The sequence below is a fragment of the Saccopteryx leptura genome, chromosome 6 (genome assembly GCF_036850995.1).
Source record: "Saccopteryx leptura isolate mSacLep1 chromosome 6, mSacLep1_pri_phased_curated, whole genome shotgun sequence".
NCBI lineage: Eukaryota > Metazoa > Chordata > Mammalia > Chiroptera > Emballonuridae > Saccopteryx > Saccopteryx leptura.
In genome coordinates this window covers 24,668,586-24,680,936 of record NC_089508.1, presented here as the reverse complement: position 1 = coordinate 24,680,936, position 12,351 = coordinate 24,668,586, and the positions used below count along the sequence as shown (strand labels likewise).

At 52.7% G+C, this 12,351-nt stretch overlaps 1 protein-coding gene and 1 long non-coding RNA gene across 2 annotated transcripts; both read right to left on the bottom strand.

Annotated features, from left to right (window-relative positions):
• Positions 1 to 590: 590 nt before the first annotated feature.
• IRF2BPL (interferon regulatory factor 2 binding protein like) lies at positions 591 to 5,178 on the bottom strand. Its single transcript, XM_066344487.1, has one exon. The coding sequence runs from the start codon at positions 3,771 to 3,773 to the stop codon at positions 1,425 to 1,427; it is 2,349 nt and encodes a 782-aa protein (XP_066200584.1). The 5' UTR covers positions 3,774 to 5,178; the 3' UTR covers positions 591 to 1,424.
• Positions 5,179 to 7,422: 2,244 nt separating this feature from the next.
• On the bottom strand, positions 7,423 to 9,159 carry LOC136377561 (uncharacterized). The gene is made up of 2 exons (XR_010746326.1): positions 9,033 to 9,159; positions 7,423 to 8,384 (listed from the first exon to the last, which is right to left on the bottom strand). It is a non-coding gene; the product is annotated as an uncharacterized lncRNA (long non-coding RNA).
• Between the last annotated feature and the right edge of the window lie 3,192 nt (positions 9,160 to 12,351).

The window sequence follows — 12,351 nt, the reverse complement described above, 5'->3', positions numbered from 1 at the left end:
CTGCCTTCAGAAATATCAAAAAGGAGGGGAAAAAAACCGTGTAATGAACGCGGTGAAAATGCTTTTCCAGGGCATCAGCTGGAAGCTTAGCAGTACATGCATGTTTCCAGCTGCCCACACTTCTCCTGCCTCCACTGATGGCTCTCAGCTTTGTGGCATTTTTGCTTTAAATGTGCGAATACTGTTGATTTCTGCCACATCTAAGAGGCAAAGCACCCAACCCCCCCCCCCCCCCCACACACACACACACTTGTGCAAATCCTAGTGCATTTGGGTATCAGTATATGCTCATGGCCACAAGACAAGGCACCAGAAAGCATTCCTGATTGCTATTTGCAGCCTGGGCACCGTGCATCCAGAAGAAAATAGAGATGCTGAAGAGTAAACACATTGCTTAGTCAGCAACTGTCCCTGCCCCAGAGGTGAATGTAAATAGCCTGGTACTAAGGCGGAGGGAGGGGCAGTCAGCCAGCACAGGGCTTTCAAAGGCACCAGCATTTGTGCCCTAGGTGAAGGTAGGAGGAGTGTCCCCTATTTTGGAACGGTGTGGTCTACCCCTAGAAAAACACACTTGCTGACTCAGGGCAGAATTAATATCAATTGAATTTATTACAAGTTACTAAGCTCCAAGGCACATTACAGTGTTCTGTTAACTACAGAAATGTATAAAGGACAAACAGAGCAGATTCTCCATGTCTAGCATTTCGCTCTACTGTTCAAAAGCATCCGTGCATCAATAAAGCAAAAACAAAACAACACGTGAAGATCCAACACATTCAGGTCAGTAGAAACAAACCCAAACATTTTCCCTCACAAACTTGCAACAAAAAACACCCCACCTCCCCCCCAACATCCCCTTTACCATTTTGCAAACAAAACAGAAAAACAAAACAACAAACAAAATAAAGTGAAGACTTTCAACACTTGGGGCTGTTTAGAAAGAAGCTGTCACCATTCTATAGCATCATCTCTTTTTTTTAGGCAGCAACACTGGCCTTGGCAAAAAAGAAAAAAAAAGTCATTTTCTTTTGTGTTTTTTTCTTTCAGAGAGTACATAACATTTACAAAAATACACACCAGCAGCAGTCGTTGCTAAGGGCTATTAATTCTGTACCTAGGCAAACACTCTGCCACCAAATAAATGCTAACAAATATGATGCAAATGACCCAACCAATATTATACCGCTTAACACAAACCAGCTTATCCTTCAAATGAAGAAGTTACATACCTTAGTTTCAAAATATAGAAACATACGACGAAAATAATGTCTATACATAAGACTAACTTTTTGCGGTTTTTGTCATATTCACAATTCTACATCTTGGGGGTGAGGGAAGGGAAGGGAAGGTCCTTGTGGATGGGGGAGGGGACTTCTGGATTGGAGAGGAGCTGGCTGGGTCAAAGGAGGTGGCTGTCTTGTGGTTCAAGGGTCTCTCTCCTTTTTCACTTTAACATCCCCAGCTAAGATCGTGGCGATTTCGCCCTGCATGAAGGCCCAAGGTACATTCGACCCAACCAGGGGGCATTTCTCTCCACTGGGGCAATACACCTCGCCGGTGGCCCCCTGGGCCTTGATACTCTCTCTTGAACAAGGGAAGCAGAATTTGTGGCTGGGGACAGATGGGCACTGAACGAAATGCGTGTCCTCCAAACGTTCGTGGCAAATGGTACAGCACAGGGGCCCGCTGTTGGCCATTGGTGAATCCGGAATGTTTTGGGGGTGCACTTGGTCCATGCCTGGGTGGGTGGTAGGCGGCGGAGGCGCCACCTGCAAATTCAGGTCCCCGTTCCGTGAGGCCAAGCGGCGCTGCCCGGGCACAGAGGCGGGCGACACTGGACTGCTGCTGTTGCGCCGCGCGGACGTAGTGGTGGAGTGCACCGAACTGCCATCCTTGGGCGAGTGCGCCGTACCCAGAGTGTCTGCCACCGACATGAGGGCGGCCATGGGGGACGGACCGTTCTGAGGAGCTGACTCAGGCGGGGTGGTCCGGTTGGAATGAGGTCCCAGGGGTGGAGGAGGTGGGGGCGGACCCCCAGCTGCATGCCCTGGCGCCGCAAAGCCCCCGGCCGACATGGTCAGCTTTAGTGCCTCGCTCTGGTTCGCCATCCACTGCTGCCTCTGCTGCTCCTCACCCAGCTTCAGGGCGCCCTCAGCGGAGTCCGGAGGCTCGGGGGACGCCTTCCTCTTGCGCAGGCTAGCGGCTGCACCCCGGCCCGAGGGGGCGGCGGGCGGTAGGGCCCCGGTCCCCGGGGGTGCGCTGGGAGCACGACTTAGACTCACCAGCGCCGTGGGCAGCATGGGGCAGCTGGCGTCCAGGTAGGGCTGGGGCAGCATGTCTGCGCCGGGCACGCCCTCCTTGAAGAAGCGCACGGCCTCGGGCAGCAGGTCTCCAAGTAAGCGCCAGTCCCCAGAGCCATGCTTCTTCTCATACTCGAGATACTTGAAGCCGGAGGAGAGACCCCGACCGAAGTCCTTCATACAGTCCTGATACATCTGCTTAGCCACCCCAGATGCGCTGGAGTACACGTTGCCTGAGCCCGTGGGGTACTCAATGAACAGCTTCAACTCGTAGTCCATGCCGGGCTTGGAGACAGCGTCGAAGGCAAAAACGCGGCCTAGTAGCGAGTGGTCCTTCTTGAAGCGCACCTCGTAGGGCGTGCAGCCAGCCAGCGTGAGCAGCGTGTCACGGACCATCTTGGGCTTGTTGGCCCACTCCTCCGCGCGGTTGCGCAGGCTCTCACTCAGTTCCGCCAGGGCCTCAGCGTTACGCTGCTTCTCCTTCAACTCGCGCTCCTGGTCGGTGCTCGACACCGAACCAGGCCTTTTGCCACCAGCACCCACGCTCACCTCGGCAACCGACGACGAGGTCGAAGACGATGCCGAGGAAGACGCGACAGATACGCCTGTCGCGCCCCCGAGACAAGCTGGGCCCCCGGGAGCTCCAGGGGGCGCGGGCGTCGGGGGTCCACGGCTGCCCAGGCCGTGGGGCGGCGGTGGGGGCAGCACGGCGGCGGTAGCTGGGCCGTTAAGCAGCGTCTGCGGCAGCAGGTTGGGGGGCACGGTAAGCTGGGGAGCTCCACCACCCCCGGGGTTGGGCAGTCCCGTCACCAGCCCTCCGTGCGTCCCGCGCCGAGACGCCACCGATGCCGCCGCCGCTGAAGATGAGTTGGGGCTCTGGCGGTTCAGCTCCGGGGGTCCCTCCTCCGGTGCCGGCTTGGGGAAACCGTTTGGACCCCCCAGACCGTTGGGTAGCCGCGCAGCGTGGCTGCTGCTTCCCAGGCTCACCGGTGGTGGCGGGTACTCGAAGCGGCTGCGCTGTTCCACCGCGGCGGCGGCGGCGGCGGCGGCAGCTGCGCTCAGGCCGTAGCGCTCCAGGCCGGACGGGGCCGCCAGCACTGCAGGCTTGCTGGAACCATCGACGTGGTTGAGCTGTTGTGGCTGCGGCTGCTGTTGCTGTTGTTGCTGCTGCTGCTGCGCCGCGGCCGCGGCCGCTGCTGCAGCTGCCGCCGCCTCCTTAGCCGACAGGGCCACCGTCTTGACCCCGACAGGCGCCGGCGGCCCGGGGGAACGGCCGTCCTGGAAGCAGCCATGCGCCCGCTTCAGCTGGCGCGCGGTCTCGATAACGAACTCGATGCGATCAGCGCCCTCGTAGTTTACGCAACCGCGGCATACGGGTTCCGAGAAGTCCCAGATCATGGCCCAGGGCATACGGGGCAGGTCGCACAGGTAGCAAGACTGTCTCCGGGATGAGGACACCTGCGCCGCCGACATGATGCCAGTCCTGGAGAAGGTAGGCCCCCGCCCGGGCTGTCTCCGCGGCGCCTTCTCCTCCGGGAGGGCTGGCCGGCTGGGGAGGGAGTCCGACTGCGGGGGAGGAAGGGGGGGCGAGAAAGTTCTGCCCCAGGAGCTGGAGGGAGCGCGAGTCTCCACCGCCGGCGCAGCGCCTCTCCTTAGGGGCTCCACCGCCCCGGTAGCGGACGAATTCAGCCCGCTCTTCGCCCCCACCTCCTAATGCGGCTGTCTCGTCGCGAGGGGAGCTCAGGCGCCTTCTTCCTGGTGCCGCGGACCCGGGGTGGAAGCTCCAGGCCCAGGGGGAGGGGGCGAGGGTGGCTGGTGCTGACCGCCGTTTGCTCTTGGCCCCCTCCCCGGAGAAGCTGGTGGGTGAAAGCTCGAAAGGGGCTGTCTCTTCCTCTCCCCCGAGGGTCCCCCTACGAGCTGCGTCCTCTCCCCGCCAGGCTGCCTAGGGCGAGGGCTAGAGGGTTCAATGCCACCCGGTGCCCGGGTCCAATCTTGCTGAAGTCGCTGCTTCCCTGGAGGCCCGGGGAAGGGAAGGAGTGGTAGCCGAAAGTGGAGCTTGTCCCTTCCGCAGCGTCGGCTGTTCCGCTGGCGGCAGGTGGGTTTGCACGGCCACAGCTTCCAGGACGCACGAGAGCAGAGAGGAGCGCTCGCACGCAGGCTCCCGCCGACCCCAGGCCAGGCCGGCGCCGTGGCCGCCGCGGCTGGCGGCGCTCACGTTGGCTGCAGGGCGCTCACGCGGCACCTGGGCCCGGGTCGCATCCCTTCCCGCTTGCACTCGCCCGGAATGTGGGGTTGTGATTGTTACTCTACGTTCCGGAGGCGCGACTCGGCGCTCCCGCTCGCGCTGCGGCTCGCGCTGTCCCCGGCTTGGCCGCGCGGGATGCCGCCCGGGCGGAGCGCTGACGTCACCGCCCTGCTCTGCACCAGTTCTTCACCCCACCCCCCCCTTTACACTTCCTCTGTCTGTGGAGCCCACTTGTTGCTCAGGAAAGGCGCATGCGCGGCAGGATGCCCAGATTCCTCCCAGTCGGCCCCTCCTCCGCGCCTCCGCCCTCCCCTCCCCCTCCGCCGTGTGTGTACAACAGCTGAGGCCCGGCGAGCTAATGCTGGAAGTCCAGGGCTGGGGGTGGAAATTAAACAGACGTTGACCTTTCCTTTCCCCGCCCGGCTTTCCCAAGTAAAAACGCATTTAAAAACCACAAGCTCGTTTCCGATCCCGCTTCCCACCCAACCTTGGGCAGTGAATTTAAATGTCCTGGTTCAGTATTTTGCTGTGAATTCTTATAGGGTATTACACATTTTATCTGCAATCAAACTTTACCCCCCCCCCCCGTATGAATGTGACATTCATCGCTACCAACTAATGCTGACACACCTGCAAAATTAGCTGTTTTCCATTCTTCCAGAAACTGCCTTTTCGATTTGTTTTTGTACCCTGGTCTAGAAACCTGGGCTTCAACGACGGAGCTAAATGAATTCAGGGTGAGCTACCCCTCCCCCCAGCCGCAGTCTAAAAATTTTGGCTGAATGTCTAAAGAAGCTACGAGCACCCGGAGGCCTTTAAGGAAAACAGTCAACTGCTGCGCACAGCTGCAGTCGGGGGGCAGGGAGAGAGAGGTGCTGGAGAAGCCAAACAGGTGAGTGGTTTTGAAGGGTTTGATAAAAGGAGGTAGGGGCAGCATTTAATAATACTGATATCTCTTTGTAAAGCACAGCGCAATTTACAAAGTTCTTTCTCAGGTGCTGTGATCTCGTTCCATAGTACCCTGGAAGGCTGCACAAGGCGATGATTTCTTTTCTGCTACTGTAAGGTCACTGCTTATCATTATTGCTTATTGCAGGACAGATATGTCGGTCATAGCTCTAGTTGGAGTATTTCAACTGGTTCTTCTAAGTATTGGGTCTGGTTTGTTTGCTCGCTTTGTTTTATTCCCTCATGAAAATTGAGATAATCATGTGTAAGGCTGGAGAAAAGAAGGCAATATAATGGAAATTCAGGTTCTGGAGTCTAGCAGACCAGGATGCAATTTACTCCCTATCATTTACAGCAAGTCCTTGTTTAACATCATCAGTAGTTTCTATGACCTTAAGCAAAACCAATTTTTATAACAAAACTAATTGTTATAAATGAGAGTTAGGTTCCTACAGCATTTCATCAACATCAGTGTTATAATGAAATGACCTTGAAAGATGGCCTTTATTGGAGGAGCTGCTCTACTGGCTTTATGACCTTGAACAAGTTACTTGCCCTCATATAACCTCATATCTGCGGAATGGGATCATAGCTCCCAACATATTAGGACTGTGAGATTTCATTTTGTTTCTTGTCATAATAGGAGGTAAGTCACTGAGACTTGCTATGAACCAGATACCGGTAGGTGGTTTACTTGCTTCATCATTAAACCATCAATATTATCCACAAGGTAGATTCTCTTATTAACTCTGTTTTACAGGCCCAGAAAGTAAAGAACTTAAATAACTTACCGAAGGTCACATGGCCATTAGAGATGGAGCTGAAATCTGAATCCAGTAAATCTGATTTGAGGGGTGGCTTTGAGAAGCTTGGGTTCTTAGAATTGGTTTGGGGAGGTCAAAATTACCATCAGCCCCCCATTCTTTGTTCCATACTATGTATGTCTTTAAAGTACTATATAAATATACTTTCATAATCAACCCCCATCCTCCCTTTCCAAACAGATTGTGCCACTGAGTTCTTTCATATACAGTAGTTGTGAATCTGCCACTGCCACAGACTGTAACATAAATACACTGTAGAGTATGCAAAGCACAGTGTCAGGTTCACAGGACGTTGTCATGAAGTGTTGGTTATTATTAGTATTGATATTAATGTTAGTACTATTGCTAGTTAACTTTGTAAATTGCATAAACTGTAAGGAGCATTATTCTTGCTATTACTACTAATTGTAATAAAGTTCAGTTGAAGCAATAAGAAGTATTTATTTTTATTTTGACACTTGACCTTCAGAGCCTATTCCCCTATCCAGCACTCCCTAGCACCTAATCTCCCACTCATTCTGGGGCCCTAGGTGAAGAAGAAGGGGAGTTTTAAGGATAGGAAGAAAGGAGAAAGGAAGAGCCCTAGGGGGCCCCTCTTTCATCTCAATGCAGCCAGAATTCTGTTTTTGCAAAACAGTGAGCTCACTGTGCACTCCCCAACAATAATAAACTTTCCCTGGCCTGGCCGACTCTGGGCAGTGATTCCTCTGGAAAGAGCTGCTCCAGGAACCTTGCCTCACCCTTCCAGACTTCAAACCCCCCCCACCACCACCAAGCTACCCTGGAGTGAATCAAAACATGGGGCTGGGAAATAGAGCGACAACCCCATCAGCCCAAAACTCAGGCCTCTTTGCTTTGGCTAGGCTGGTTTGCCCATTTCTTTACATTAATATTTATCCAGTCCATCCCTTTAGTAAACCAAAAATACTGAGGACTAGCAAGTTAGCCCCAACCCTCTGCTAGAGAAAGCAAGTTGGATTCTGTCATAGTGTTATGTTTGGTATGCGTACACATATGTCTCCATCTCCATGTCTGTCTCTGTCTTCCTTGTTACTAAAGAAGATACGCTGAGTTAGAAATAAACATGCATTTAAACAAACTTCCATTACTGTCTTCTAATTCTTTAATTTAAAAAGCATAGCTCTCTTGATACCCTTCCTGCCCTCAAAAAATAATCATCATTTATGGTGATAAGTTGCTGCTGCTGTCTGAGACGGTCTGTGTAGGGGATTGTGAAAAGCAAGAACATCGATGTTCTGGAGATAGATTTTCCCTGAAGGAAAATCCCATATGACAGTACTGCGTCCACAGTGGGAAGGAACTACTCAGTGAGAGAACCGGGGGGTTCAACCTAACACCGGGTGGAGACAGAGGGACAATCTGGCGGTGTGGTCTAGGAGCCCAGCAGAGCCAGGCTCAACCAGGCACAAGAGGAAATGCCTGCAGTCCTCCCTGAAGTTCGTTATGGTTGCTGTCTCCCCTAGCTTGCCATCTGAGCTGGCACCATCAGAGAACCCCGCTCTTAACTGGAACACAAGGTCAGCTCTCCACTTGGCCTTTCCAGAAGCCACAGCCCAACGTTAGAGGTGAGAAGGTCGCAGTGCAACTTCGAATCTGTCTGCAGTCTTTCTCCTGCTCCCGCCCCCGCTGGTTCATGGCAGAGATGGGTCGGGCGGGGGACTCTTCGGCCTGGCACGCTTGCAGCCAGCTGGCTGGGTCTTCGAGGAGGCCTGGGCTGAACCTCGCGTCACCCCCGCTGCAACGCGCGCGCAGCCAAGCACTGGGGCAAAAGAAAGCCCTTTTTTGGTAACATGCAGCCCTGCCATTAGCAGGAGCCGCTTCTTCGGCCGCTAGAGCTGCTTCCGAGTAGATGAAAACAAACGTCTGGGTTGGGCGCTCCTCTGGCCTCTCCAAGGGCCCCCATCCCCTAGTGCCAGGATACCCACCCCCACCCTGCCCCTCCGCAGGATGTAGGGGTGAGGGAATCGAGTCAGCACGATAATTTACACATTTACTCCCGGGCTTGTTCCGAGACGGAAGTATTTGCTGTTTCCTAAAGGATTAATTCTGTATTAAAAATAAAAAAGTATTAGCTTAGGCCAGGGCATAGGGTTACGCAAGAACCACTCGACCGTGAAATCCCAGGAACGACGTGATTCGCTAAGAACCCCCGGGGAAGGGAAGACTGCACCGCCCGCCAAGACCTGCCCAGCCTGGGGCGCTCCGTTCAAAATTGGGTGGAAGGAAAAGGAGGACCTAGTGGTTGGTGCTGGCACAGCGGTCTCAGCGAGTGATCAGATCTCTGACTGCTCTCTTCCTGAAGGGGCGGGGAGCAGGGAAGGGAAGAAGGCGGGAGGGGGGGGGGGGGTCGCGTCTGGTTCCTGCCTCCTCCCCGCTTCCTTTCCTTGCCAGCTTGCCAGGGCACGGGGGAGCCCAGCGCTGTCCTCAGCAAAAGCTGATATATATTTTTTTTAGGTCCAAAAATAAAAGAACCCTGGAATAAGCCTCCCAGGGATCAGGCCTAGATGAAAAAAGGGGGAAGCGCCAGACAAGGGTGCTATTCACTGACCCGGTTGGGTTAAAACAAACACCCACACCCCAAGAAGGGGGGTAGCTGGGCAGGAGGGCTTGGAGTGCGAGAATGGGCGGAGAGCCTGGCAAGGGCTGTCAAGGCCACAGGTGCGCCTACCCCGGGACCCTCCACCCCGCACTCACGCGCATGGGCCTCAGCAGGGAACAGGAATGCCACTGGGTTCCCACCAGCCGGCATCAGAGCTGGGGATTTCCACCGTCCAGCTACTGAGACCAGTCGCCGCCAGCGCTTTCCTGCTGGGGCCGCCAGAAGGCGGGGCCTCTCTGCAGCCTCGCTGCCCCCAGGTCAAGTCTGATACAGACAGGCAGCCATCACTGCCGTCACTCACTGGTTGGGGTGGACAGGCCAAGATCTCCAAATATTTTTACTTGCCTGAGCTGGGCAGTTCAACCCGAAACTCAAGAGAAAGGGAGGAAGGGAGGGCACTTAGCACTGGGTACATATTTACATTACCTTGTTCAACTTGGACTTGGCTGACCCTAAGACCCTAAATAGCAGTTTGCCCTTGAGCAAATAAACCCCTTGAACTTTCCGCTTCTTCGTCTGTAAAATGGGAATAATTGCACTGCCTCCTTTGCCTGCCTCATTGGCCTGTGTGAAAGATAACAGCATTATAAATCACTTAATCAAATGTAAGAGATGATCATGAACAATAAAATGACCAGCATTTGTCTAGGGCTCTGAAGTGCATTCCCAGACATTATCTCACCAATCCCCACAGCAGCCCTGTGAGGTAGGTGTTACTTTCATCACCTGCCTATATAGGTAAGGAAAGCAGGTCCAGAGCTGGTCAACAATTACTGGAAACCAGGTTCCCTGGCTCTAAACCCAGCACTCTTTCTTCTACCTACCCAATTACTGGCATTTTTCTTTGGTGGTGGTGGTGGTGGTGGTGGTGGTGGTGGCAGTGGTGGTGGCAGTGGTGGTGGCGGCGGCGAGGTCCCCAGGTGCCTCTAAGAAATGGCAAGAAAGTCAAACACCTCTCCCTACGGGGGAGTTTGCAGATTAAGAATGCCAGTACTATCCCAACAGATGCAAGATTATGCACAAATTAGCACCAGTTACTTTGGAGTTAAAATCAACCATACTTTAGCTTTGAGCAAAATTGTGTAGCCATGCTTCCCTGGTTTCCCCTGGGATTTCTCCTTCTCTTCCTGGATTATATATATATATATATATATATATATATATATATATATATATATATATATATATATATATATATATGTGCTGGCTCTAGACAGAGGTGATGCAGGAAAATCTGAAGCTCTAGAACACACTGAAATATTTAAACACTTTAGTGAGTTGCCCCTACTGGGGGAGGCTGCATTTTAAATGTCCACACCTGAGGAGAACCCCAGGCTGGATGATGAAGGGGTGGAAGGAAAATGGACAGGGTGCATTTTATGGTGGAGGGAGACTCTCCTCCAAACCCACAGATCATATCACACAAGTTAACAGCCCTTTGTTCTCACCTAATTCAGGTCACACCTACTGTGCGCACATGCACCCAGTATGTACAGGCCTACACTTAAGCTGAAGGCCACTTGAGGAATATGGCAGGCTGCTGCCCTAAATGCATTTCTCGCCTAGGGGAAGCCTGTAACCCTGACAGTCAAACCTGGCCTACCTATCATTGGAGCTAGAAATCGAGGGAGCGTCCTGACTCATCTAGAGGACCATCATGCTTAAACCTGAATTTCCCTCTCTGGCCAGACCGAGAGGACCCAAGTCTGATGTGTCCCTAGTGGGTGTGAAACTATTCTCATCACATACGTTTTGTTTCAAAGCTGAAACCTGGCTGCCAGATAGCCTGATGGGTTTCCATGCTCAACTCCTTAATTTGTGCCTTTCCACTTACCATTCATTCAGTTACTCAACTCTTCACTGGAGAGCACTTTCTCAGTCCTAGGGATTTAATGATCAACTAAACCAGATTAGCTCTAACCCCAAATCTAAAAGCTTCCGTTTCCTCGTAAGTGTCCTAGTGTCCTGATGCTAGTTTCCTGATGCAATAACCCAAAAAGTCACTTGAGGCCGATGCTTGTTCAACACTCCCATCAGCCACGTGACTGACTTAGAGCAATCTGTTCATTCTCTCTGGGCCTCAGTTTCCTCACCTGTCAAGTGTTGATATTAAAATCATTTCTCTACTTCAGGGGCTTACTGTACGTTAATGCCTAGGGCTTTAGAAAAGAGAGCCATTAGCAAGAACTTTTTCCAGAACTAAGCTCTTCTAGGGAATAAAACAGCTGGACAGTGAGGGCTGATGCTAAAGCCTGTCAACACTCTTCATCTTGCTCTTGGTAGGTTTCTTCCTCAGGTTGCCAGCCTAACATCTTGGTTCTTCTAGGCTGACAAAGAAGCAGTGACTACCCAAGACCTAAGAGCTAAGTGAGACAATAGCAAGGTTAGGCTGTCGTCTTCTCATCCCTCCTAGAGACACAGGACTTTCTGTCCCCAAATCCCTGATGGTCCTGAAGCTTGGAACAGTTAGATTTATTTGGGGCTTTTACTTTTTTGTTTTGGTCAATTTAGAAAGAAAAGAGGCAATGACCTCTTCTGTAAAAAACAAAACTAGGCAGGAAGTGTGCTTCGCCTGAGTGGCAGGGACTAAGGGTGTAATTATAGGTTTTTGTCCAGCATTTTCACATAATTAAATCCAAGGGAAAGAAAGAGCCTCCACTAGGCTTCTTGGATGCAAGGTAGAGAAGGGTGTGTGTGTGTGTGTGTGTGTGTTGGGCTGGGAAGGATAAGCAGGTGAGAAATGGAATTGCTCTTCAGGCTGAAAAAAAGCGGGGTTCTCGCCTCTATTAAAATCTTTATATTCCTTTCCTAAAAGGTAGCTGATTATTCATCTTTTATTCGGTGACACTGCAGTGTCCTTGGTGACACTTCCCAGCCAGGCACAGCTTTCTCGGCACTGATTTCCCTTCAACCGTAGACTCTCCCCTCCACATTTTCTCATACTGCTTTCCGCCTGGCTGCCTACACAATAAACCCACTGCAAAATCCACAGCCAGCTTTCTTGCCTACAAAATTTGGATACCAGTGACCTCCGATGCCGCAAGTTAGTCCCTCCTTTTGTTTTGAACATCTTCTGGCTTTCCCTGTTCCGCTTTCCAATGCTTCCTAACACGGCCGTCCCACCCTGCCTTCCTCGCGGTTGCCTCGCCCCCCCCCCCCGCAGTCTCTGTGCACAGGAGCCGGTGGTCTGCTACGCCAAGAAAAGGGTCCGAAGCATCCGGAACGCGGGCTCCTCTCTCCTCCTTCCCCTCCCCTTTCCTTTCCCTCCCCCAGCCCTCGTTGTCCCTCAGACGTTTCCTGGACGTTGTGAACTGGCAGCAAGAATGGCTCCAGTGTCTGCTCACATTCTTAAGAGCAGGAAACCTGACCCACCCCAAACCACGCGCTCCAAAGGAAGGGCACTTCTTGCATTTT